This window comes from Capsicum annuum, chromosome 1 (assembly GCF_002878395.1).
Source record: "Capsicum annuum cultivar UCD-10X-F1 chromosome 1, UCD10Xv1.1, whole genome shotgun sequence".
Taxonomy (NCBI): domain Eukaryota; kingdom Viridiplantae; phylum Streptophyta; class Magnoliopsida; order Solanales; family Solanaceae; genus Capsicum; species Capsicum annuum.
In genome coordinates this window covers 41,904,224-41,925,104 of record NC_061111.1, presented here as the reverse complement: position 1 = coordinate 41,925,104, position 20,881 = coordinate 41,904,224, and the positions used below count along the sequence as shown (strand labels likewise).

Here is a 20,881-nt window from a genome sequence, read left to right as displayed (position 1 = left end):
ATTTACTCATATTTTGATTAATATCTTCTTAGATCAGAAGATATCAAAAATAGTATACAAATAACAATGCCAGTAATTCTGCTTTTCAAGACTTCAAGCAATTAGTATTAAAATTTAAAATAATTGTCATTAGCTTCAGCTGCTTCGTGGTAGCATTGACAACCTCAAGTCTTGAGATAAAATTCTGCACTCATAATATGTAAATAGTGGTCAGAAATACAATATCACAATTTTTTGCTTTCATAATTGATAAGGCAATAGTTTATTTAACATTATTATATGTCAATGCTCCTTAACAATATTGAAACAAATTATTTTAGTATTGCTGTAACTTGAGATTTGAAATCCCTAATTGGGGGAAATAATTTCACTTCTCAATATATTGTGAGCTATTAGTATTACATTGTTATATGGTGAGAAATCATGATATAGTTTGAGTGTAATAAATTTTCGTAATAGATGAAATCGTCTTTTCATTATTTTTTATATTGCCGAGCTATAAATTTTCTTTTTCATCGTCTGAAAGTTACGTCTCCAGGCAATATTAAGATGGTCTATTTGAATTCAATAGTAATTATTCTTGAGTCACATTTTCAAGCAATATTAAGGTGGTCTATTTAAATTTAATATTAATTGTTCTCTATTATTGATCATTGAAATTTTATACTCTGTCCTGTAGGTGGAGGAGTATAAATTATCATGAAAGTTCAATTTTTTGTTGCTTGAATTTAGATTTTTTGTGGAATTTTTTTTTTTGAAAATCAACTAAAATTGATTTTAAGAAATTTGAAAAATCTAGAAATAAATATGAAAGTGTTAGAATAAGAAAAATATAAAAAATATTAAATTTGTAAAAGTTTTAAGTAAGTAATCAAAAATTTTCGAAAGATTCAGCTTTAAAAATAAGGAAAGATTTTTAAATACAGAAAAAAATATAATATAATATGTAAATATACTAAAAATATAATATAATCTAATATAACATATAAATATATAAATTATAATCATGTAGTAACCCTAAAGTCTAATATATTGCTTTGCTTTAGACCCTAACATTAACATGAAGGCTGCAGTGACGCTCAGTCATCCTCAATTTGTCAGTTCATTTAAAATTTCAACATCGCCAATGGTAGTCGGCAGTCGTTTGCTCAATTCGTCACTACCGAGTGCGGCCACTGCTGTCATACCAATGGCGACAACTCAGCGAGATCGATATTTATGGTTATTTCATGCGTGTTGAATTAATTATATTTGGAAATGAAAAATAAGTTTGAAAAAAAGATTATTTTTCTAGGAAAATCACCAATTTTAACCGAAATAAAAAACGAAATAACCGAACCAAATTTGTAAAAACAAACCTAACTGAAATAATTTTGGTTTGGTTATGGTTTTCTTTTTCCTCAATCCGAAAATCAAAAAATCGAACCGATATTTAGTAATCAAATCGAACAAACCGAATGCCCACCCAAGTAACTGGGCACCCACATTCACAATCAGCACAAGCCCTGATTAAAGAAAACAAAAATAGAATCAAGTGGTTTTCAAGAGCGATTCTCCTTTAACCAAACACACCTCAGCTAATGCACAGCAATGTGTATTGTGTAGTAGTATTTCCATTATCAGTATTCAGTGCACACAACATACTCGAATGAAAAATCAAAATCAAACTAACGTACAAAATGCTACAACACAGTAAGAAGTCAGCAGGTTGAATACGTAAGATTGAAAACTAGAAATTCCAAACCACAATGTGACCTACAGACGACACAAAACGACATCTTGATACTTCTTGCTTGGAAGTTTTCTTCTCAAGGTCGAGACCTCTCGCGTCGCGGTGGTGAACGACTGCATTGGTACAGATCATAGATTGGCATATATGAGAACTACGGACAAGTCATACAGCACAAACCCACCCCATCTTCGGGGTGGGGTGACATGAAGGGTTAAAAACAAGAAAAGAAGGATTGTGAAGGGACCTGTGATGTCTCTCATTGACGGAGCTTTCTGCTCGGCCATACTCAGGACTTCTCCTGGTCTGAAGCCTTGAGATTAGCCGTGCTCCATGCCCATAGTCGGGACTACCCCTATCCCTTCTATATGGGCTAGGTGAACGCCGACGGTCATAACCTCTTCGGTCAGGTGACATGTCACGACCTCTTCTGTCAGGACTGTGACGTTTTCTCCTGTCATCATCGTCTCGAGTTGCAAATTCTACAGAAATAACTCGATCCATGAACTTGCTGCGACAACCTCAAATGTAGGGGTATACAATTGCGTCATTTGAAAGGAATTATTATGTAAAATTACAATGGCCACAAAGAGGAGAAATGCAGTAATGACTTTTTTTGTGTAACCAAGTTTGTTGCCCAATAGTAGATGAAGTGGGAAACCATGAGAGACCAGAGATCAAATAATCACAGAAACAAAGTTAGGTAATTTCTTTCACATCTGTCTAAGCCTTGGCTAAAGTTACCCGTACTAGTATCGGTGGAGGAATCCAGGTACCCGATGGAATAGCGGAGGCACGCACAAGCTAATCCTGATACTACCATAATCCCAGAAAATAAAAGTGGGAAGAAAGAGGGCACTGTGAAGGAAAGAGAACCAAAAAAGTAGAAAAGACATAAGCAGCTTGTCTACTGAATTTCAATTTCTTTTGTAAGGTTGTCTAATGATTTTCAGTTATCTCCCAAGGATGGAAACAAACACCCGCAATTTATCTCTAGAAATAAATACATCATAGCAATGAACTGATGAAGGAAAAATGACTCTTCAACATTTTGTGCCTACAGTCTTTAGTCAGTCATTTCCCCAGCTATTTCAGAGAGGTTAATTATTTTTTTATTAGGTGAAATGAAGTACTCACTTAGCAAGAGTAATCAAATATTCCAGTTACAGTGATATGTGTGATTCTAGCTAAAAGCAAGCAAAGTAAAATCTCATAAAAGGTCCTTCTAAAATGCTAACCTCATGTTTGTTGCTTGTAATGCTCTGCTAGCATCATCCTCTGACTCATACCGAACAAACGCGAAATTCCTTCGGATTCGAACATTTAATATTCTACCATATGGTTCAAAATACCTCTCTATGTCCCTTGTCTGAGTATGAACCGGATCAAAATTGATTATAAATAAAGTCTTTGAAGGTCTAGTATTCGCAGCAGGTTTTCTGGAAATTTCAGGCCTCCTACTACCACGATCCTGCTGTAAAATCATCTTAGCCAGGTTAGTGCTTCATATAACATCAAAAGAAAGTGCCACATTTCCACACCAAACTGATGCTGTAAATATATCTATCATGGTGCTGCAACTTCGCGATTCAACAACATCATACCTTGGTCCATTCTACACGAAGCCTGCGTCCCTTTTTACCAAACTCTATCCTATCAAGTCTTCTAATTGCATCATCAGCATCTCGCTCGTCCTCCATATAAACAAAAGCATATCCTACAAAACCGAAGTGCCGTAAAATCAAACCAGAAAAATTCAGTTATATTTTTCATACATAAAGGTCAGTTAAGATGCCTCCTGCAAATAAATATCAGCACACTACAGAATGCGACTAGATCAAACTTACCACCCAAAACCCCCACAAATGAGGGGGAAGGGGGAAAGGGGAAAGAAAAATCTGTACGAAGGAACTCAACAGCAGCAACTGGATCAGAGGTGGTCATGCTATCTATGTTGAAACATGTCGGATATCGAGGACTGAGCAAGGTCATGAGGAAAGCAAAAGGCAATGGTCTCAGTAAATTGTATGATGGTAGAATCATGGCAGATCATATTGATTCTTTTAATAAACATAAGAGCATGTATCTTGACCACAAGCCAAAAAAAGAAACGCAGAGAATCCTTCATCCAGGAAGATCTAGGAATATCCAAGTATCCTGCGCCAAAGAAATTATTGAGATGGGAGTACAACTACTAAATAACATGCTTTTTCTCCAGGTAAGACAATTTAGAGAGAACATTTCCAACAAGCAGAAAGAAGATATCAGCTGACTTTTACGAGGATGCAATTCAATAAACATAAAGCCATCTATCGGAACAAATACCGAAAACTTCAATTTCCATGGGTCAACAGCATACATGTATATGGAGAAAACTATTAAAAAGGAACAGATTCATTTATAAATACGGCAAGAACTTCTCTACATAATCATGGGCTAGTCCTTCATCAAGCATGATAGGCATCCTGGAAACAAATGGAAACACACAGTTTACCCTGACTCATTAGGCTTATATCTCTAAGAGATTGCTTCCTTTCAAAAAATAACTAGAAAACAACATGAAGAAAATGGTAGGTATACCAGATTTCATATCCACCCTATCAACCTTCCCATATCTTTTGAAAAGCCGCTCAACATCTGACTGGCGGGCTTCAAACTCCAGATTGCCACAAAATATGGCCCTCATGTCGGGTATTTTTTTCCCTTCAGTGGAAAAGATGGTGTAAGACAACCATTCACGGCAAGCGATATATGGATAGTCATACATAAATCCTTTAACATGCAAATTTCAAGACAAGATCGTGAAAAGAAGTTAAAGAACTTTTTTTTAAAAAAAAATCTACAATCCGTGACATTTTACGCACTATCTTTCGTTATCCCTTTCTAGAAACAAACTTGTTAAGATTAATTATTTCTAGTTACTTAATTGCACAGTTAATATTAGCTAGTATGAGTTAGTTACTTGTTGTGTTAGCTAGAGGACAGCTCATTGACAGCTGGAGTTAGTTACAACATTAGCTACTTTTCCTTCTCTATAAATACCCTTGTATAGGCACATTGATAATCAATGAAAGCAGTTATTCAGTTTCTATTTGTTCTTCCCTTCTCACATTTATGCTTCTATGGATTAAGCTTCATGCTGACCTTCTTCCTCAGCTATGTCCAGCTGATTTTGACATGGTATCAAAGCCAGGTTGCAAAATTGGTAACCTTCTCACTCAGTTTGTTGTATCGATGGTGAAATTCAGTAAAATTTGATATCGTTTATTACTTGGTTCATACCTTTTCCTTTTGATTCGTCGTGCTGGTTCTCTGTTCGATAAATTGCCGAAGTTAACTTTGTGTCTCTGTATTCGAGTGCTGCTTTCTCCCTTTGCTGTTTTTTTGTCAAAATTAAAATACTCTTGAGATGACGAATTCGGGTGAAGAATCTTCGACTATGAATGTTAATAGTACCACTAGCACTGGTATTGCGGGGGATGACATCAGTTCCCCTTTATACATGCATCCCTCTGACAATCCGGGTGCAATGTTAGTACCTATTCCCTTCGATGGAACAGGGTATAGATCATGGAGAAGGGGAGTTCTTAGAGCCTTGTCTGTTAAGAACAAGTTAGGGTTCATCAATGGTGAATGTAAAAGACCATACCCGGGAACATTACGATATAGGCAGTGGGAAAGATGTGATGATATGGTCACATCATGGATCCTAAATTCACTAACTAAGGAAATTGCAGACAGTGTTGAATATGTAAATGATTCTTTCGAGCTGCGGAAAGAGCTAAATGATCGATACGATCAAACAAATGGTGTGAAACTGTATCAAGTGCAGAGAGAAATAAATGAATTGTCTCAAGGTAGTATGGACATAACTACTTATTATACAAAAATGAAGAAATTGTGCGAAGAGTTGAGCACTTTACATGCTAAGACCCAGTGTAAGTGTAATTGTGTTTGTGGTGCCAAAGAACACTTGTTTAAAGCAGAACAAGACAGGAGATTGGTCCAATTTCTCATGGGGTTAAACGAGGTTTATACAGTGGTTAGGGGAAACATTCTTATGATGAATCCATTGCCATCCTTGGCACAGGCTTTTTCACTACTGATACAGGATGAGAGACAAAGAGAGATAAAACAAAGCAATCAATTGTTTATGGAGTCTACCTCTTTGAATGCGAGCGGATCGAACAAGATGTCTTTGGAGACCAATAGTTTTCTTGCTGGAATGAGTAGCCACAGGGGAGGAAAAACTCCTAGGACCAACTATTCTTCTGGTACGAGCATATCAGGTGGAAATGGAAGTTTCAGGACAAATTACACCCAAAGCACTGGCTATGGTGGAAACAAGCTTCGTGTGGTGTGTGATTACTGCAAAAGACCAGGGCACACCAAAGAGAAATGTTATAAACTCCATGGTTATCCACAAGGAAATAATCACAACTCCTACAATACCTACCAAAGTTCACAGAGTAGTTAACAACACTTAAAATCACAGGTTCAACAAAGTAAAAGGTCTTATGGCCGATGTACATGGATCTGTATCAGATGTTGCATATACCAGAGGAGATGAGCACAACAAGTTGCAGGATGGACACAACATCAACCTATCTAGAGAGCAGTATGAGCATGTTGTGAACTTGCTACAACATTTTCAGTTTGGAGCTCACGGAGAGAATAGCATCAACAAGACTCCAGATTTTGTGGGAGGAAATGCAAACTTTGCAGGTACTATAGTTTGAACTTCTTCTATTGACTTTGGTAAACTGTCTTGCAGGTGTTTCAAAAACAAGCCTGATTCTTGGATCTTAGACTCAGGTGCATCAAATCACATGACCTTCAATAAAAGCTCCATGATTAACATCTTTACCCTACCTTTTCCCCTTCTGATAGTGTTACCAAATGGTTATAAAGTGAAAGTAAATCAAGTTGGTAGTGTAGTACTTGCACCTGCTATTGTATTACACAAAGTGTTGTTTGTTCCTACTTTCAAATACAACCTTGTGTCCATTAATACACTTGCCACTTCCATCCGTAACAGCATTGTCTCATTCACTGAACATTCATGTGTTCTGCAGGCCCCTTCAATGGAAGAGGCCTCTGGAGATTGGTGAAGCTAGGGATGGATTATACTTCCTGTGTCCAAAATGCCTCAAGAACAAGAGCTGTTCCACTACACAGTGTACTGGCCCTTTGAAAAATAATTTTCCTTCTGTTACAAATTCTGCTAGTTCCTGTAGTCATAGAGCACAATGTCACTCTCATTCTGCTGTAAATAGTAATCACAATACGAATAAGTGCTCCTATAAACTTGATGTACAGAATTCTACCTTGAAGAATGAACAACAATTTCCTATTTCTGTGTCTCATTCTATGTCTTTTAGATCTACTGACTGTGATGTGATGTATTATGCATAATAGACTCGGGCATGTACCCTTTGTGAAAATGAGAGATATTCATTCCATACCTGAGACCTTTTCCAGTAAACAACCTTTCCTATGTAACATATGTCCCATGGCAAGACAAGAGAGACTTCCATTCCCTCAAAAATCAACAACTACAACTACCAGAATTTTCCAACTGTTACATATTGACCTCTGGGGGCCCTACCACACAAACACACATGACAACCACAAATACTTTATAACTCTTGTGGATGACTATAGTAGGTGTACATGGACACAGTTACTAGCCTGCAAGAGCAATGCTTTAGAGGTCATCAAAACATTTGTAGCCATGGTCATAAACCAATTAAACACTACTGTCAAACGTATTAGAACAGATAATGGTCGAGTTTGCAAACGCAGAAACATCAACCTACCTGAAATCCAAAGGAATTATCCATGAAAAGACTTGCCCATACACACCACAACAAAATGGTGTAGTTGAGAGAAAACACAAGTACTTGTTAGAAACAGCTAGAGCTCTCCTCTTTCAATCCAAATTGCCACAAAAGTATTGGGTAGAATGCATTTTGTGTGCTACTTACATCATTAATAGACTTCCCACATCTCATATCAAAGGAAAATGTCCATATGAATTGTTGTATGGCACCAAACCACTTTACTCTCACATGAGAACTTTTGGGTGTCTTTGTTTTCCCACCTTTCCAAAATCCAAAAGGGATAAATTTCAACCTAGAACCACACCTCATGTCTTCATAGGATATCCTTTTGGTTCCAAAGGATACAAAGTCCTTGATTTGGCCACTAAGAAAATTCACATTTCAAGAGATGTCATTTTTAAGGAAAATATTTTCCCTTTTGTTCATGTTCCTGATGTTTCTTCTTTTCCATCTGTTTTTCATCACTGGTTTAGTGTGGATGTTAATGACACTGGAACTAGGAATCAAACAATAACAAGTGTTAATAACGATATAACAAGTGTGAGTACTATACCAGTTGATACATACATCATCTGATCAACATGTTGATTTGCAGATTCCACCCTGCATTCCCATAACCTGTAATCCACATGATCCATCGCCACAAATTGACTCACTCATAACTGAACCAGTACCTTTATCACAAAGGCCATCCAGAACACACAAACTTCCTGCATATCTCCATGACTATGTCATTCCCAAGAATATAAAGATATCATCAGACCCTACAACCAACAACCTGAATGCCTTATTCTCCAATCATGCCCACATTTCACCTGATGTCTTAGCACCTGACAGTCAGCTGCTTGTGAGAAACATCAGCAATGATAGTTGTTGACACCTAATTTTTGCCCTCCACGATTGAGTTTATTGTTGAGTTTCTTCGATTTTTGAATAAAATTACAATATTTATTTTATCCGAATAAAAAGATTTTTTTTAAAAGTAGTCAGTTGGGTGAATTTTTTATTTTAAGTAGCGATTATATATTATCGTATTCAATTATGCGAAATTTTATAATTTTATTACTTAAATGCTTATTTTACAAAATATCAAATTTTAAACAAGGTTTATATCGAAAATAAATTCAAATGATTAAAATTTTGATTTGAATATAATTTCTCTCAAAAATTAATTTATTTGGATAAATATTTGTTTAATTTTATTAAATCAAGAAGCTCGAGATTAAACAAGGTATTAATTCGTATCGAATTTTGATTTGTCAATTTATTAAGTTTGATCATAATTGAAATCGAATGGCCACAATCAATCCAATTGACCAAATCTCCAATTACCTAATCCACCCTATACCCAATTAAACTAATTTCGGCCCATTTTTTAAAATTAGACTACAAGCAGCAGCCCATTCCTTTATTTCTCATCACTAGCCGGCCCAACACCCAAAAATCGTCTGACCCGGCCCAATCTCCCTTATCTCTTCCCTTTCTCCTCCAAAGCAGCGAAGCTACGTACAAACAACAACAATATCGCGACACCCAACATCAGCCATCAACCCGAAAACCATAAAATCAGCCCTCAATCAACCCGTGTGTAGCCCTCTTCACCCGTCCCACGCGGGTTCCCACGAAGAAAACCTTCAAACCTTCTAGAAACAGGCTAGGTGTCATCTCCAACGGTTCAATCCCGCAAATTTCGGGATAACTCGTACGATCTTGTACAACATTTGGCTGATTTCCATTGGTTTTGGGGAAAAATTTGTTTTCCCTAAATCTAATTGGTCCATCATTTTACAATTCCAAAAAAATGGTATGAATGGAGTACGAAGCGGGCTGTGGGGAAGGTTTTGGAATTTAAAATCCAAATATCCCGCTTTGAAAGGAAGAAGAGAGGACCCCAGCTCAATCGGCTATAAAAAGACCTCTGGGTCACTGTTTCAAGGGATTTTGGTTTTTGGGGCTCTTCTTCTTTCTCCCGGGAGAATTCGAAATTTTAGAAGCAAAAAGGGGGTTTGAAAATTCTCTAAGAAAACGAGGTTAAAGGAGAAAAAAGAAGGATTTTCTTTTGGGTTGGAAATCAAGGGTCGAGAAGAAGGGGACTTTCCCTTTTGGGCTATTAGGTTCGACTTTCGAGGTCAGAGGTTGAAATTTGGGGGGTTTTCAAGAAAAGGAAGTCGTTCGTTAGCGAGGATTTTTAGAGAAAAGTAGTCAACTAGTCAATACTATCGAGAAGACGTCGAACTTTCTGGTGGTCGGAGTCCTATAGTTAGCTCGTAGTCCCATTTGCTGCTCCGAAACGGTAACACTCCACTATGTTCAGTTTTTTTATTATTATTATTTCTGCCTGTTTATGCTTCTTCTTGTCGTCCCATGGTGATAAATAGTATCTTGGTGTGCTTGGATTTGTTTGCTGTTAGAGGCTTCCATAAGCCATAGGATTTTGGTGAATATTTTTGCTTCTAATTCATTGTTGTTCCGAAATTTCTAGATGACTATGAAACATATATATGATGTCTTTTATGTATGCATGTTACCTGTTTCCAAGCTAAACTTCTAATAGCAAAGTAGCAATTGCAAGCACGTATAGGCTATCTGCTATACAATACCATATTGCAAAATCTTGTTTTATCATCTATGCTTCCTAAGGAGACTAAGGATAAGGCAGAAAAGAAAAAATTATGAATTTGTTAGGTTTCTTATGAACGTTCTTTTGGTTCACCTGCGTGCGTTTATAAAGATCGAAAAATCTCCAATTGTTTTATCAAATGTTCTTATCTGACCCATTTTAGTCATTGCTCATATCCTGCTGTTGGTTTTCTTCCGCTAGTCGGAGTTGCTCGATTTAACATTCCTTCATCCAGTGTTTAACTTAAGAATGCTCCTGTCTAAATTTCGAATCTTTACCAGAGTCTTAAGTTGGCTTGCTAAAACTTGGATTTTATTTTAGTTTATTGCTTTCCTTATCCTGAGGTGAAGAATTTGTTTATTGCAACTCTTGATGTCCCCTTGAGCCTTCTCTAAAATAAGCAGTAGAAATACGATAATGTTTGATTCCTGAAGAGCTTTTAGCCTTTAAGTAAAAAGAGATTGAAGGCTATTTGGTTCTCTTACCTGCGAATTCATTCGTTGTACGGTTAATTGGATGCCAAGATTCTGTGAAAGTTGTTGAAAGGCAAAGAAAGTCAGGTGATTGAGTAGCTTAGATTAGGTTCACGTTTATTTTTGACATCTCTGTTGTTTTTCTTACCTTTTTAGCAGTAGTAATTTTCTGTCGATTAAATCCTAATCTCTAGCCACACTAGACATATACTAATTGTAATATTTTTCTCTTTGCCTGTGGATGCATTCGAGTCCTACATGAACTCTTTCCCTTTCTGCACTTCGGCTATGGGCCATGGAGCCCCATCCTTTCGAGTCGATTTGTTTCAAGGGCCCTAAGGAGACAATCGCATAGCTCACGGATACGAAGAGTCGAAAAAAAAAAAAAAGAAAAATGGGTCAAAATCCCATATTTGAAGCGACAGAAGACCTGAGAGCCTCATTTCCCTTTATTTATTGTCGTCTTATTCATACATTCATTGTCGTCTTTTATTTATTTATCCGTTTACTCTGTTGTTCATTCATTCGGGCCTTGAAGCCAAAGTTGTATTTATACAGGTTAAGTGAAAACTCGAGCCAAAGACTCAAGAACTAGATTAGGACAGGTGACATGGATTGAAAACTCAACTAGATTAGGAAAGGATTGACGGTTTAGGCTTCAAAGCCTAAATCACTACTTCTCCCCTTTCCCCTTTACTTTTGATTATTTGTTTTGCATTCTTCTTGCAAATCTAGTTAAATCCCCTAATTAAATCGCTAAAAACTGATTTTGCATAAACACTAAAATATTCCTAAAATTGCTTTCTTTTCAAAACTCAACTTTTTTCAAAGATTAATCAAAAGATTTCTTCAAACAGTCCGGGTAACCGCAAGTTAGCGGACGTTTTAGGTGCCTAACACCTTCCTAAAACGTTAATAGGAACCGCTTATCTAGAATCTCTACCTTAAAACGATTTTCCTGTTTTGAATCGTTTGAAGTAACTCTTTAAAGGTTTCTTAATTCCTTTTCAAAATTAAGTGGCGACTCTCTCTCAAATAAGTCAATTTTCTCCGCAAAACAATAGTGAACCTTCTTCTTTTGAAGAGGCAGCTACAAATCCTGCATGGCAATTGGCCATGACACAAGAGTTTGAAGCACTTCATGCAAATCACACTTGCGATTTGGTACCTTTACCTCCTGACAAAATGGCTATAGGATGTAAATGGGTATACAAGGTGAAGCATAAAGCTGATGGAAGCATTGAGAGGTTCAAAGCAAGATTGGTGGTTAAGGGGTATACTCAGCAGGCTGGCGTCGACTACACAGAAACTTTTTCACCTGTTGTCAAGATGACAACTGTAAGGGCCTTATTAGCTACAGCAGTGAAGAAAGGTTGGACCATTTTTCAGCTTGATGTCAACAATGCATTTCTTCATGGTGACTTACATGAAGAGGTATACATGGAGGTGCCACCAGGTCTAGTAGTGAATGGCACAGGGATGGCTTGTAGGCTGAACAAATCACTCTACGGATTGAAACAGGCTAGTAGGCAGTGGTATGATAAGCTCACTGAGGCTTTACATTCCAAAGGATACACTCACTCTATGAATGATTCCTCACTTTTTCACAAGAAGCCTGAAGACTCAACTAATTTTGTTGTTGTTTATGTTGATGACATTAGTGTGACTGGAACTCACACATCTGATATCCAAGAGCTTAAGAGGTTTCTACATGAAAAGTTTAAAATCAAGGACTTGGGCAAATTATACTATTTTCTTGGGATGGAACTGCTTTACAAGGAAGATGGACTTATCATCTCTCAAAGAAAGTTTTTACTGGACATGCTTAAAGACTACAACATCTCACATTTCAGCAGTTGTACTTCCCCACTTGATCCTAATGACAAACTACATGCAAAAGTTGGGGCTCCTATATCAGATCCCACTTATTACAGGAAAATCATTAGAAAATTAAACTTTCTCACCAACACAAGACTAGATATATCCTTCAGTGTTCAACACCTAAGCCAATTCATGCAAGATCCCAGGGAACCTCACCTGAAAGCAGCCTTCCATCTTCTGAGGTACCTCAAAAATGATCCTACTTTAGGGATTTTCATGTCACAAGATCACAACTACACTGTCAAGGCTTACTGTGACTCCGACTGAGCTGCTTGCCCTGACTCTAGGTAGACAGTAAGTGGATACATTGTGTTGCTAGGAAATAGTCCCATTAGTTGGAAGTCCAAGAAACAAGAAACTATCTCTTTATCCTCAGCAGAAGCAGAATATAGAGCATTGAGGAAAGTGGCAGGAGAATTGGTCTGGCTCAGCAGGTTATTAAGTGAACTATCAGTTCCCTTGCCAACAACAATTGAAGTATATTGTGATAGTCAGTCAGCCCTTCACATTGCGAGAAACCCAGTTTTTCATGAAAGGACCAAGCACATAGAGGTTGATTGCCATTTTGTGAGGAGTCTACTACAGTCAGGACTTATTTCTCTCCATCACATCTCCTCGGATTCTCAACTAGCAGATGTTCTAACCAAAGCACTCACTGGAATCAAACACTCTGCTGCTCTACACAAGTTGTCTATGTTCTCCACACCTCCAACTTGAGGGGGGGTGTTAAGATTAATTATTTCTAGTTACTTAATTGCACAGTTAGTATTAGCTAGTATGAGTTAGTTAGTTACTTGTTGTGTTAGCTAGAGGACAGCTCATTGACAGCTGGAGTTAGTTACAACATTAGCTACTTTTCCTTCTCTATAAATACCCTTGTATAGGCACATTGATAATCAATGAAAGCAGTTATTCAGTTTCTATTTGTTCTTCCCTTCTCACATTTATGCTTCTATGGATTAAGCTTCATGCTGAACCTTCTTCATCAGCTATGTCCAGCTGATTTTGACAAAACTCAACTAAGTCATGCATTCACCACTTCAACAGAGTTCAACTCAATAAACCTAATGTGACTACCTGTCAGTCTTAAGTATTGTACATAGGCTAGACCATTCTTCAAACTATCAAGATATCAAACACTGCCACTTTCAAGTTATTGTAATTAACCAAAATTACAGGCACTTAAAATTCTATAATTGTCAGAATATCTTAAGCCGTTCTTCTTTGTTAGTTCTTTCATTTGTAGAAGGAGGTTTGAAGAAGATAAGTCAACTTTCTTCTTCATTTTTATCTTTTTCCATTACATAAGTATTATCATCTGTAATATCAACATAGAGTATGTTATAAACTCTGTGATGATCGTTCTTATTTTTTTGCAAGCTTGTTAATTAGTGGAAGATAGTTACAAATTAGTAAAGTAAGGCCTAACCCCCAATATGTGTACTTCTCCTTGGTGAGTAACTGAGTGTTTTATCTATTTTATATTAGTAATTCAACAAAATCTATATCACATTTTTTTCTTGCCTTTATGTTTAAATTGTTTCTTGTTCCAGAAATCATATACACCCTTTGTTCAGAGTTACTTCTCACCTATTTACTCATTGGATTTTCACTTTTACTTGTCATTTTTTGATGATTCAAGGAGGGACAACTTTTTTTTTTGTCTATTTTACTTTTAGCATTAATTATTTATTCTTCAAACAAATCTCAAGACACAATAGCAACCATTAATTAATAGGGATATTATGGTAAAATAGTCATGTTAATTACTCCCTTCGTCCCATTTTACTCGTCCCAAATTTCCTAATTTGATTTTTCATTTTCCTTGTCATTTTTCATTAATAAAAACAAGACAATTTTTTTTCCTTTTTTACCCTTAGTATTAATTGTTTTTCTCCACATTAAAATGTAAACATCATTTCCTAATCAATGTGTAATGTCAAAATTGGGACAAGTAAAATGGGAAGGAGGGAGTATTATTTTCTGGGTGTGCCAAGTCAAAATGTGAGGCAAAAGTGAATGGAGCGAGTACAAATTAATAGACAGCAAAATGTAATGGATCTTTTGATCTACACGAAGAGAAAAAAGGAAAGTTTACCTGAATATGCAGCCTTTGCTTTACAATTTTGGTCAAATCCAAACTTTAATCTGAAGAATAATTTTGGTAATGAAATTCTTCTGCAGAATCCCAATAGAGAAATTCGAAAAATGGTACAGTACCTTTGAAGCTTTTGTTTGGGAGCAGAATGAAACCCGCAAGTTGATGAAATTTTAGATCAATAGGGAGGAGACATGCAAAACGACGTCGTTTATAATGAAACCCGCAAGTTGATGAATTTTTAGATCAATAGGGAGGAGACATGCAAAACGATGTTTATAACACTTCATATTATACAATACTCCCTTCGTTTAAAAAATAATGATCTAATTTTCTTTTCATTTCATTTAAAAAAGAATGATTTTTTCCTTTTTTTAACAATATTTTAATTTCAACTTTTCACGAGGCATATTTAGAGCCACAAAATTAAAGGACATTTTAATACATTTGACAAAACTTTAATTTAAGGTCATAAAATTCAAAAGTTTCTTTATTTTCTTAAACTTTGTGTCAAGTTAAAGTAGGTCATTCTTTTTTGACAAAATGCTCTATTAGACCCCTGTACTATGTCAGTTTTGTAAGTTAGACATTTCTATTTACATGTTTGTCATTTGGACGCTTGAACCCATCAAAAAATAATATTTCCCACTCTTTGACCATTGATCTTGCCTATGTGGCAAAGTCATGGTGACTAGGACAAAGAAAGTGTAACCACTCACCTAAGGGTGCGAGTAGGAGTCAATTTGTGGCCAATTTTACATTAAAATAATTAAAAATATATATAAAATAATAAAAAGGGTCCTTTTTACCCTCCATCTTTTTAAATTTAAAAATATTTTTAAAAATTTAAAACAAACTAAAAGGGATCCTTTTTTTCCCTCCATCTTTTTAAATTTAAAAATATTTTAAAAATAATTTTAAAATAATTTAAAAATATTTTCAAAAATTAAAAAATCATTTTAAAAATATTTTTAAACTTTTAGAAAAAAAAAAATACCGCCCCACACCCCCCAGCCCGTCCTTTTTTCACTCCATCCTTTTTAATTTAAAAATTTCAAAATAATAAATTTAAAAAAAAATTCCCACCCCACCCCCCTTTCCAGCCCCTCCCCATCCCACCCAGCACAGCCTCCCCCACCTCCACACCCTCCAGACCCTCCTTTTTTTCCTCCATCATTTTAATTTAAAAATATTTCTATAAATTTAAAAATAATTTTAAAAATTTAAAAATAATAGATTTAAAAAAAAAATTCCGCCCCACCCCCTCTCCAGCCTCTCCCTACCCCCACCCACCCTCACCCCTGCCCGTCCCCAACCCACCCATCCCCACATAACCCCTCCCCCTTCCCTAGCCCCCCACCTCACCCAACCCCATTCCTCCAGCCCCCCACCCCACCCAACCCCTCCCTCAGCTCCCCACCTCACGCAACCCCCTCCCCCTACAATAATTTAAATTAAATATTTTAAATATGTAAATCATATTTAGATTAATTAATTATTTAAGTAAAATTTATTTTAATTAAATAGGAATTTTAAATTTGATAAATTAATTAATTTAAAATTTAATTAATTTAAACAAATTAATTAGTTAAGAATTTTAATTAATTAATTTTTTACTAATTTAAATTTAAAATTTAAATTAATAAATTAAATTAATTTTAATATTTTTTTAATTTTTTATTTTAAAAATGATTTTTTAAATTTTAAAAGTATGGTTATTCAAATTTTTCTACAATTTATAAATTTTTCTTGTTTAATTAAATTAATTTTAATATTTAATTTGTTATATAGCATTTTAAAAATGACTTGGAATTTAATGAAATACTTTTTCTATTTGTTTAAATGATGTGACAGATGACATGGCACGTGTGGTAGATGACATGTCACACATGACAATTGATGTGGCAGCTGACATGGGAGAGTGTGTTACACTCTCCAAAAAAGTGTTTAAAATGTAGCGTTTTCGTGGGTTCAGGTCTCTAGATGACAAATATGTAAGTAAAAGTATCCAACTTACAAAACTGACATAGTACAGGGGTTCAATAGAGCATTTTGCCTTTTAAAAATGACTTACAATTTAATATAATACTTTTTCTATTTTTTATTTTTATTTTTAAATGACGTGGCAGATGACGTGGCACGCGTGACAGATGACATGGCACACGTGGCAACTGATGTGGCAGCTGACATGGGAGAGAGTGTGTTACACTCTCCAAAAAGGTGTTTAAAATATAGCTTTTTCGTAGGTTCAGGGATCCAGATGATAAATATGTAAGTAGAATTGTCCAACTTACAAAACTGACATAGTACAGGGGTCCAATAGAACATTTTGCCTTCTTTTTTAAACGAAGGAAATACTATTTTATTTTGTACTCCTTCCATTCGCTTTTAGTTTGACATTTTTTTTGAAATGTTGACCCATTAAAAATTGCCTCTATCTATTGTTATTTGGTAGTAATAAGTATTGAAAAATAATTTAAAAATAAGTAATTTATGCTAAAGAAAAATATGAAAAAAATTTGAAAATTTATTAAAAATAACAAGTAAAAATAAAAATTAAATTCAAAAAATAATTACAAATAAAAGTGAACGGAGAGAGTGCAAATAAAAAATATACCCCTATCGACAAAAAATTTTTATGTTTTCGTATACTTATCTATTAGTAAATGTCTAACAATACTTGTTCAGTTTGGAAAATCATTTTCTATCCATTTTACCTACGTTATTAAATTTTATTCATCACTCAATGCATTTTATAAATCATTAAATTTATTATATTCAAAAAGAAATATAGTAGAATTATTCTTATTATTTATTAGTATTTTTTAACATGTATCCAAATCAATAGTAGATAAGTATTGTTGGACGGAGGGAGGATAACACAAGTTGTGCTGTTAGAGATGTAAGTTATCTAAACTTCTGTCGAGCAAATTATATACATAACTTAATTCTTATAAAATTAATGTCAGATAAGAAAAAAGTTCTCTAAACTTATTCATTGCGAGATTTCATAAATAACCCACATATTTTTAATTAAAATGAGTGGCAATGACAAAAATTAAAAGACTGCAGATTTGCAGTGTGACATTGGCACAGTTAGCCATTTTAGGGCATTTATTTAAAAAATAGCATCCAGTTGCAAAGTATTTAAATCTTATGCACTTGTGTTAAGTAGCTCGATAAAATTGCGAACGTGTTTCTTCCATCTTATTCTTCTTCTTTGTTTCTCCTGTTTCTTCTTCATTGTTATTGTTCTTCAAAACTGCATCGATTGCACTAAGTCAGGAACAACTGTAACTCGAAGGAGGGAAGTTTTCTGATTAAATTTTCAATGGATAACACGTGTCATACATTTATTGATTTGATGTAAACATCGGATACATAGAGATAGATTTTCTAGAATCTTGAATAGTGCATTGTGTTTAATTAGAAGAAGATTGAATATTTGATCAATCAAGACAATATTTTTAACTTTACTTTCTAAGTCGTTTTCCTTAATATATAAGAATTAAGGGCCTGCAATTAAGCATTTGTTGTTTTATTTATCTCATAATTAAGTGCTACTTGTTTAATTATTATGTCTACTAGTTTAGAAATGTTATGAAAGCCATTCCATTTGCAATATGCCAACATCCGAATCGATTTAATTACTATCCATCAAGTGTAAATCATAGTTCCGTATGTGGTCCTTTTATCAAGAAGAGCAACTCAAATAGTAACCAAAATGTGTATCTTATCAATATATTGATTACGTTCGTCATCTATCTACCAATAATTAACAACATAAAATAATTAGTATAAACGCCTATTACAAGACAATGTTTCGTTATATTATTTAAAATGAGGTTAAACATATACATTCAAATTTAAAACAATAAAACCGTGACTTCGAAATTATTAGCGAAAATTTAAGGAGCAACATCAATTAAGTGAAGATACATTTACCTAGATGAACTTGAAGGGCATCCAAGAATAATTAAAAATCGTGGAATGTTTGTAAAGATTATATTACATGTCACTTTAAGATTTTAGGTTAAATGATTTTTCTTTTAGCATGAATATTGCATAATAAGCAGCATGATTTTTGACATTATTCATCAGATTCCTTTTTTTTCTAATTTATTCGTCCTTCACTGTACAAATTTATAAGGACTAAGTACGTCACACAGAAAAAAAAAAAAAAAAACTATTTTTTGGCTTCTTACAAGCCTAGGATCTCTTAAAGATCCAACACTTAACAATCTCTTAAAATAAAAAGTACAAATTAGCAAAAACTAATTAAATCCTACATAGTTGTCACCATGTAAGGGAGATTCACTAAACGTAGGAGGAACCATAACAGAAGAAGAAACTTTAAACCTTTTGCTTCTTGATCCTTCAGTAGTACTACTGCTACTCATAATATCTGGACTACTAATCCACCCTGCCATTGGATCTGATCCAAGAAAGAACTCACTTCCATCTGATCCATTATCAGATTCCAACCCAAGTTGCCTAAAGGCAGTCCATTCACTGCTACAATCAGATACACTTGAATTTTCCCAAGACGTATACGAATCATTAATATTATTGTTATCGTTATCGGTCACATGATGAGGAAGTACTCTAATACTTGGTTGCACAACTTTCTCAATTTTCTTCATGTCTACGTGATGATGATTTTGGTATTGGTGATCGTAACTGTTCTTAGAGTGGAAAATCCTAGCAAATGTGAAATGGTCACTTACTCTACTCTTTGACGATGACTTATTTTCCGAATTCCTAGCCATGATGCTTTGTAAATTCTTACTTAATTTTGCTTTTATCGAAGAAAAGCTAAGACCATGTTTGGTATCATGATAACACTGCAATACATTCGATTGATCGTTTGTATTAGGATTATTTGGAGCAGACGGAGCGAAATTGGTTCGTGCATTTTCGCCACGTAGGGCACGGGCAGCTTCGTCGTAGGCACGAGCAGCTTCTTCAGGAGTATCGTATGTTCCTAGCCATAACCTCACACGTTGAGATGAGTCCTTGATCTCAGCAACCCATCTTCCAGATGGTCTTTGTCTTACACCTACAAATTTTCTTGTTATTGATTTGCTTATTTGTGTTGATGATGATGATGATTTGGTTGTGCTGGTATTGGTATTGGTATTGGTGGTGGTGGTGGTGCTGGTGGTTGTAGTGGTTTCTGAACCTGGAGCCATTAAGGAGAAAGTTACAAAATAGTACTACTATAGTTGACAATGAGGAGAAAGTATTGTACTATAAGTAGTAGTGTTGCTAATCTAGCACTATAAATAAGGGCGATCTAAAGAACGTACTATTCAGGCCGAGCACAAGAGGGTATGGTTTGGTAGCGGAGAATTTCAAAAGTAAATATATGATGAGGCTAAACGGATTTAATATTTACTAAGTACTAACTAAATATATACGAAAAATAATTTTAACTTTATATATACCATGTAAATGTAAGTTTTTCGATAAAGAAGGTTCGAATGAACCCGTGCGCTTCTTAGCTTACTGGACCCCTAATTAGATGTGGTCTAATGGTCATTGAAAAAAGTTAAATAAGATCAAGATTTAAGTCGCGGTAGAGATGAAAGAGTAAAATTAGGTGATTTTATTCTCATCTGTCTAAGCCTTGACTGATCTGTCGCATACTTATATTAGTAGGAAATAGCAAGTACCCGTAGAATGTACTGCATAAATGGATTCAAATATCATATATATTTAATTTTTTAAAAAGGCATATTGAGGGCCCGAAGGGTAAAGCATATACCCTTTCTTTCAATTATTCGTTTGTTGTTTTGCTATTAATTTTAGTGATCAATCTTTTTAATTGCATTATACATGTATTATAGTAAGCAGAATGAAGTATCTTGGCTTGACATGCAAAGACGTAGCAACTAAAAACTCTGAAGCATATTAAACTCATAAATTAATATTATTAAGCATCCATGTAGAAACAAAAAAGAGTGCATTGATATATAGGTATATAAACACCAACTTGACGTGCAATATACATAATTGAGTTCAATTTGGCTGAGCTAAATAAACTATTTAATGTATTAACCTTAAGAGTTAAGAGACAGGGATGTAAGGCAAACTAGGGGAATGGATTGGTAATAAACTTGCTTCTCATTTGAAATGGAATATTATTATTATACACAGTACTTATCCATATGGATGTAATTCAAATTAAATGTGTATTTACACAAAATTAATGACTGCGCGTCATTGTTCTTTATT

At 34.9% G+C, this 20,881-nt stretch overlaps 4 protein-coding genes across 22 annotated transcripts; 2 read left to right on the top strand and 2 right to left on the bottom strand.

The window, feature by feature from the left end:
• Positions 1-1,554: 1,554 nt before the first annotated feature.
• On the bottom strand, positions 1,555-14,895 carry LOC107872815 (serine/arginine-rich splicing factor RS41). 19 transcript variants are annotated; one of them, XM_016719512.2, is made up of 7 exons: positions 14,767-14,895; positions 14,645-14,694; positions 4,310-4,432; positions 3,334-3,446; positions 2,968-3,203; positions 1,977-2,240; positions 1,555-1,845 (listed from the first exon to the last, which is right to left on the bottom strand). In XM_016719512.2, exons 3-7 carry the CDS (start codon positions 4,413-4,415, stop codon positions 1,809-1,811), a joined length of 756 nt encoding a protein of 251 aa, XP_016574998.1. In that variant the 5' UTR covers positions 4,416-4,432; positions 14,645-14,694; positions 14,767-14,895; the 3' UTR covers positions 1,555-1,808. The 19 variants fall into 19 exon arrangements, with proteins under 19 accessions (XP_016574998.1, XP_047251827.1, XP_047251826.1 ...); XM_047395871.1 differs by lacking the exon at positions 4,310-4,432 and adding an exon at positions 3,577-3,886 and having other exon boundaries at positions 14,767-14,875; XM_047395870.1 differs by lacking the exons at positions 14,645-14,694; positions 14,767-14,895 and adding exons at positions 5,012-5,105; positions 6,677-6,842 and having other exon boundaries at positions 3,577-4,432.
• Positions 5,139-6,206, top strand: LOC107838772. Its single transcript, XM_016682004.1, has one exon. It carries the CDS (start codon positions 5,139-5,141, stop codon positions 6,204-6,206), a length of 1,068 nt encoding a protein of 355 aa, XP_016537490.1.
• Positions 6,247-7,082, top strand: LOC124886962. The gene is made up of 2 exons (XM_047395892.1): positions 6,247-6,454; positions 6,805-7,082. Exons 1-2 carry the CDS (start codon positions 6,247-6,249, stop codon positions 6,921-6,923), a joined length of 327 nt encoding a protein of 108 aa, XP_047251848.1. The 3' UTR covers positions 6,924-7,082.
• A 4,023-nt stretch (positions 14,896-18,918) lies between the features above and the next one.
• Positions 18,919-19,836, bottom strand: LOC107879971 (ethylene-responsive transcription factor ERN3). The gene is made up of 2 exons (XM_016726927.1): positions 19,827-19,836; positions 18,919-19,703 (listed from the first exon to the last, which is right to left on the bottom strand). The coding sequence occupies exons 1-2, from the start codon at positions 19,834-19,836 to the stop codon at positions 18,919-18,921; spliced, it is 795 nt and encodes a 264-aa protein (XP_016582413.1).
• Positions 19,837-20,881: the final 1,045 nt, after the last annotated feature.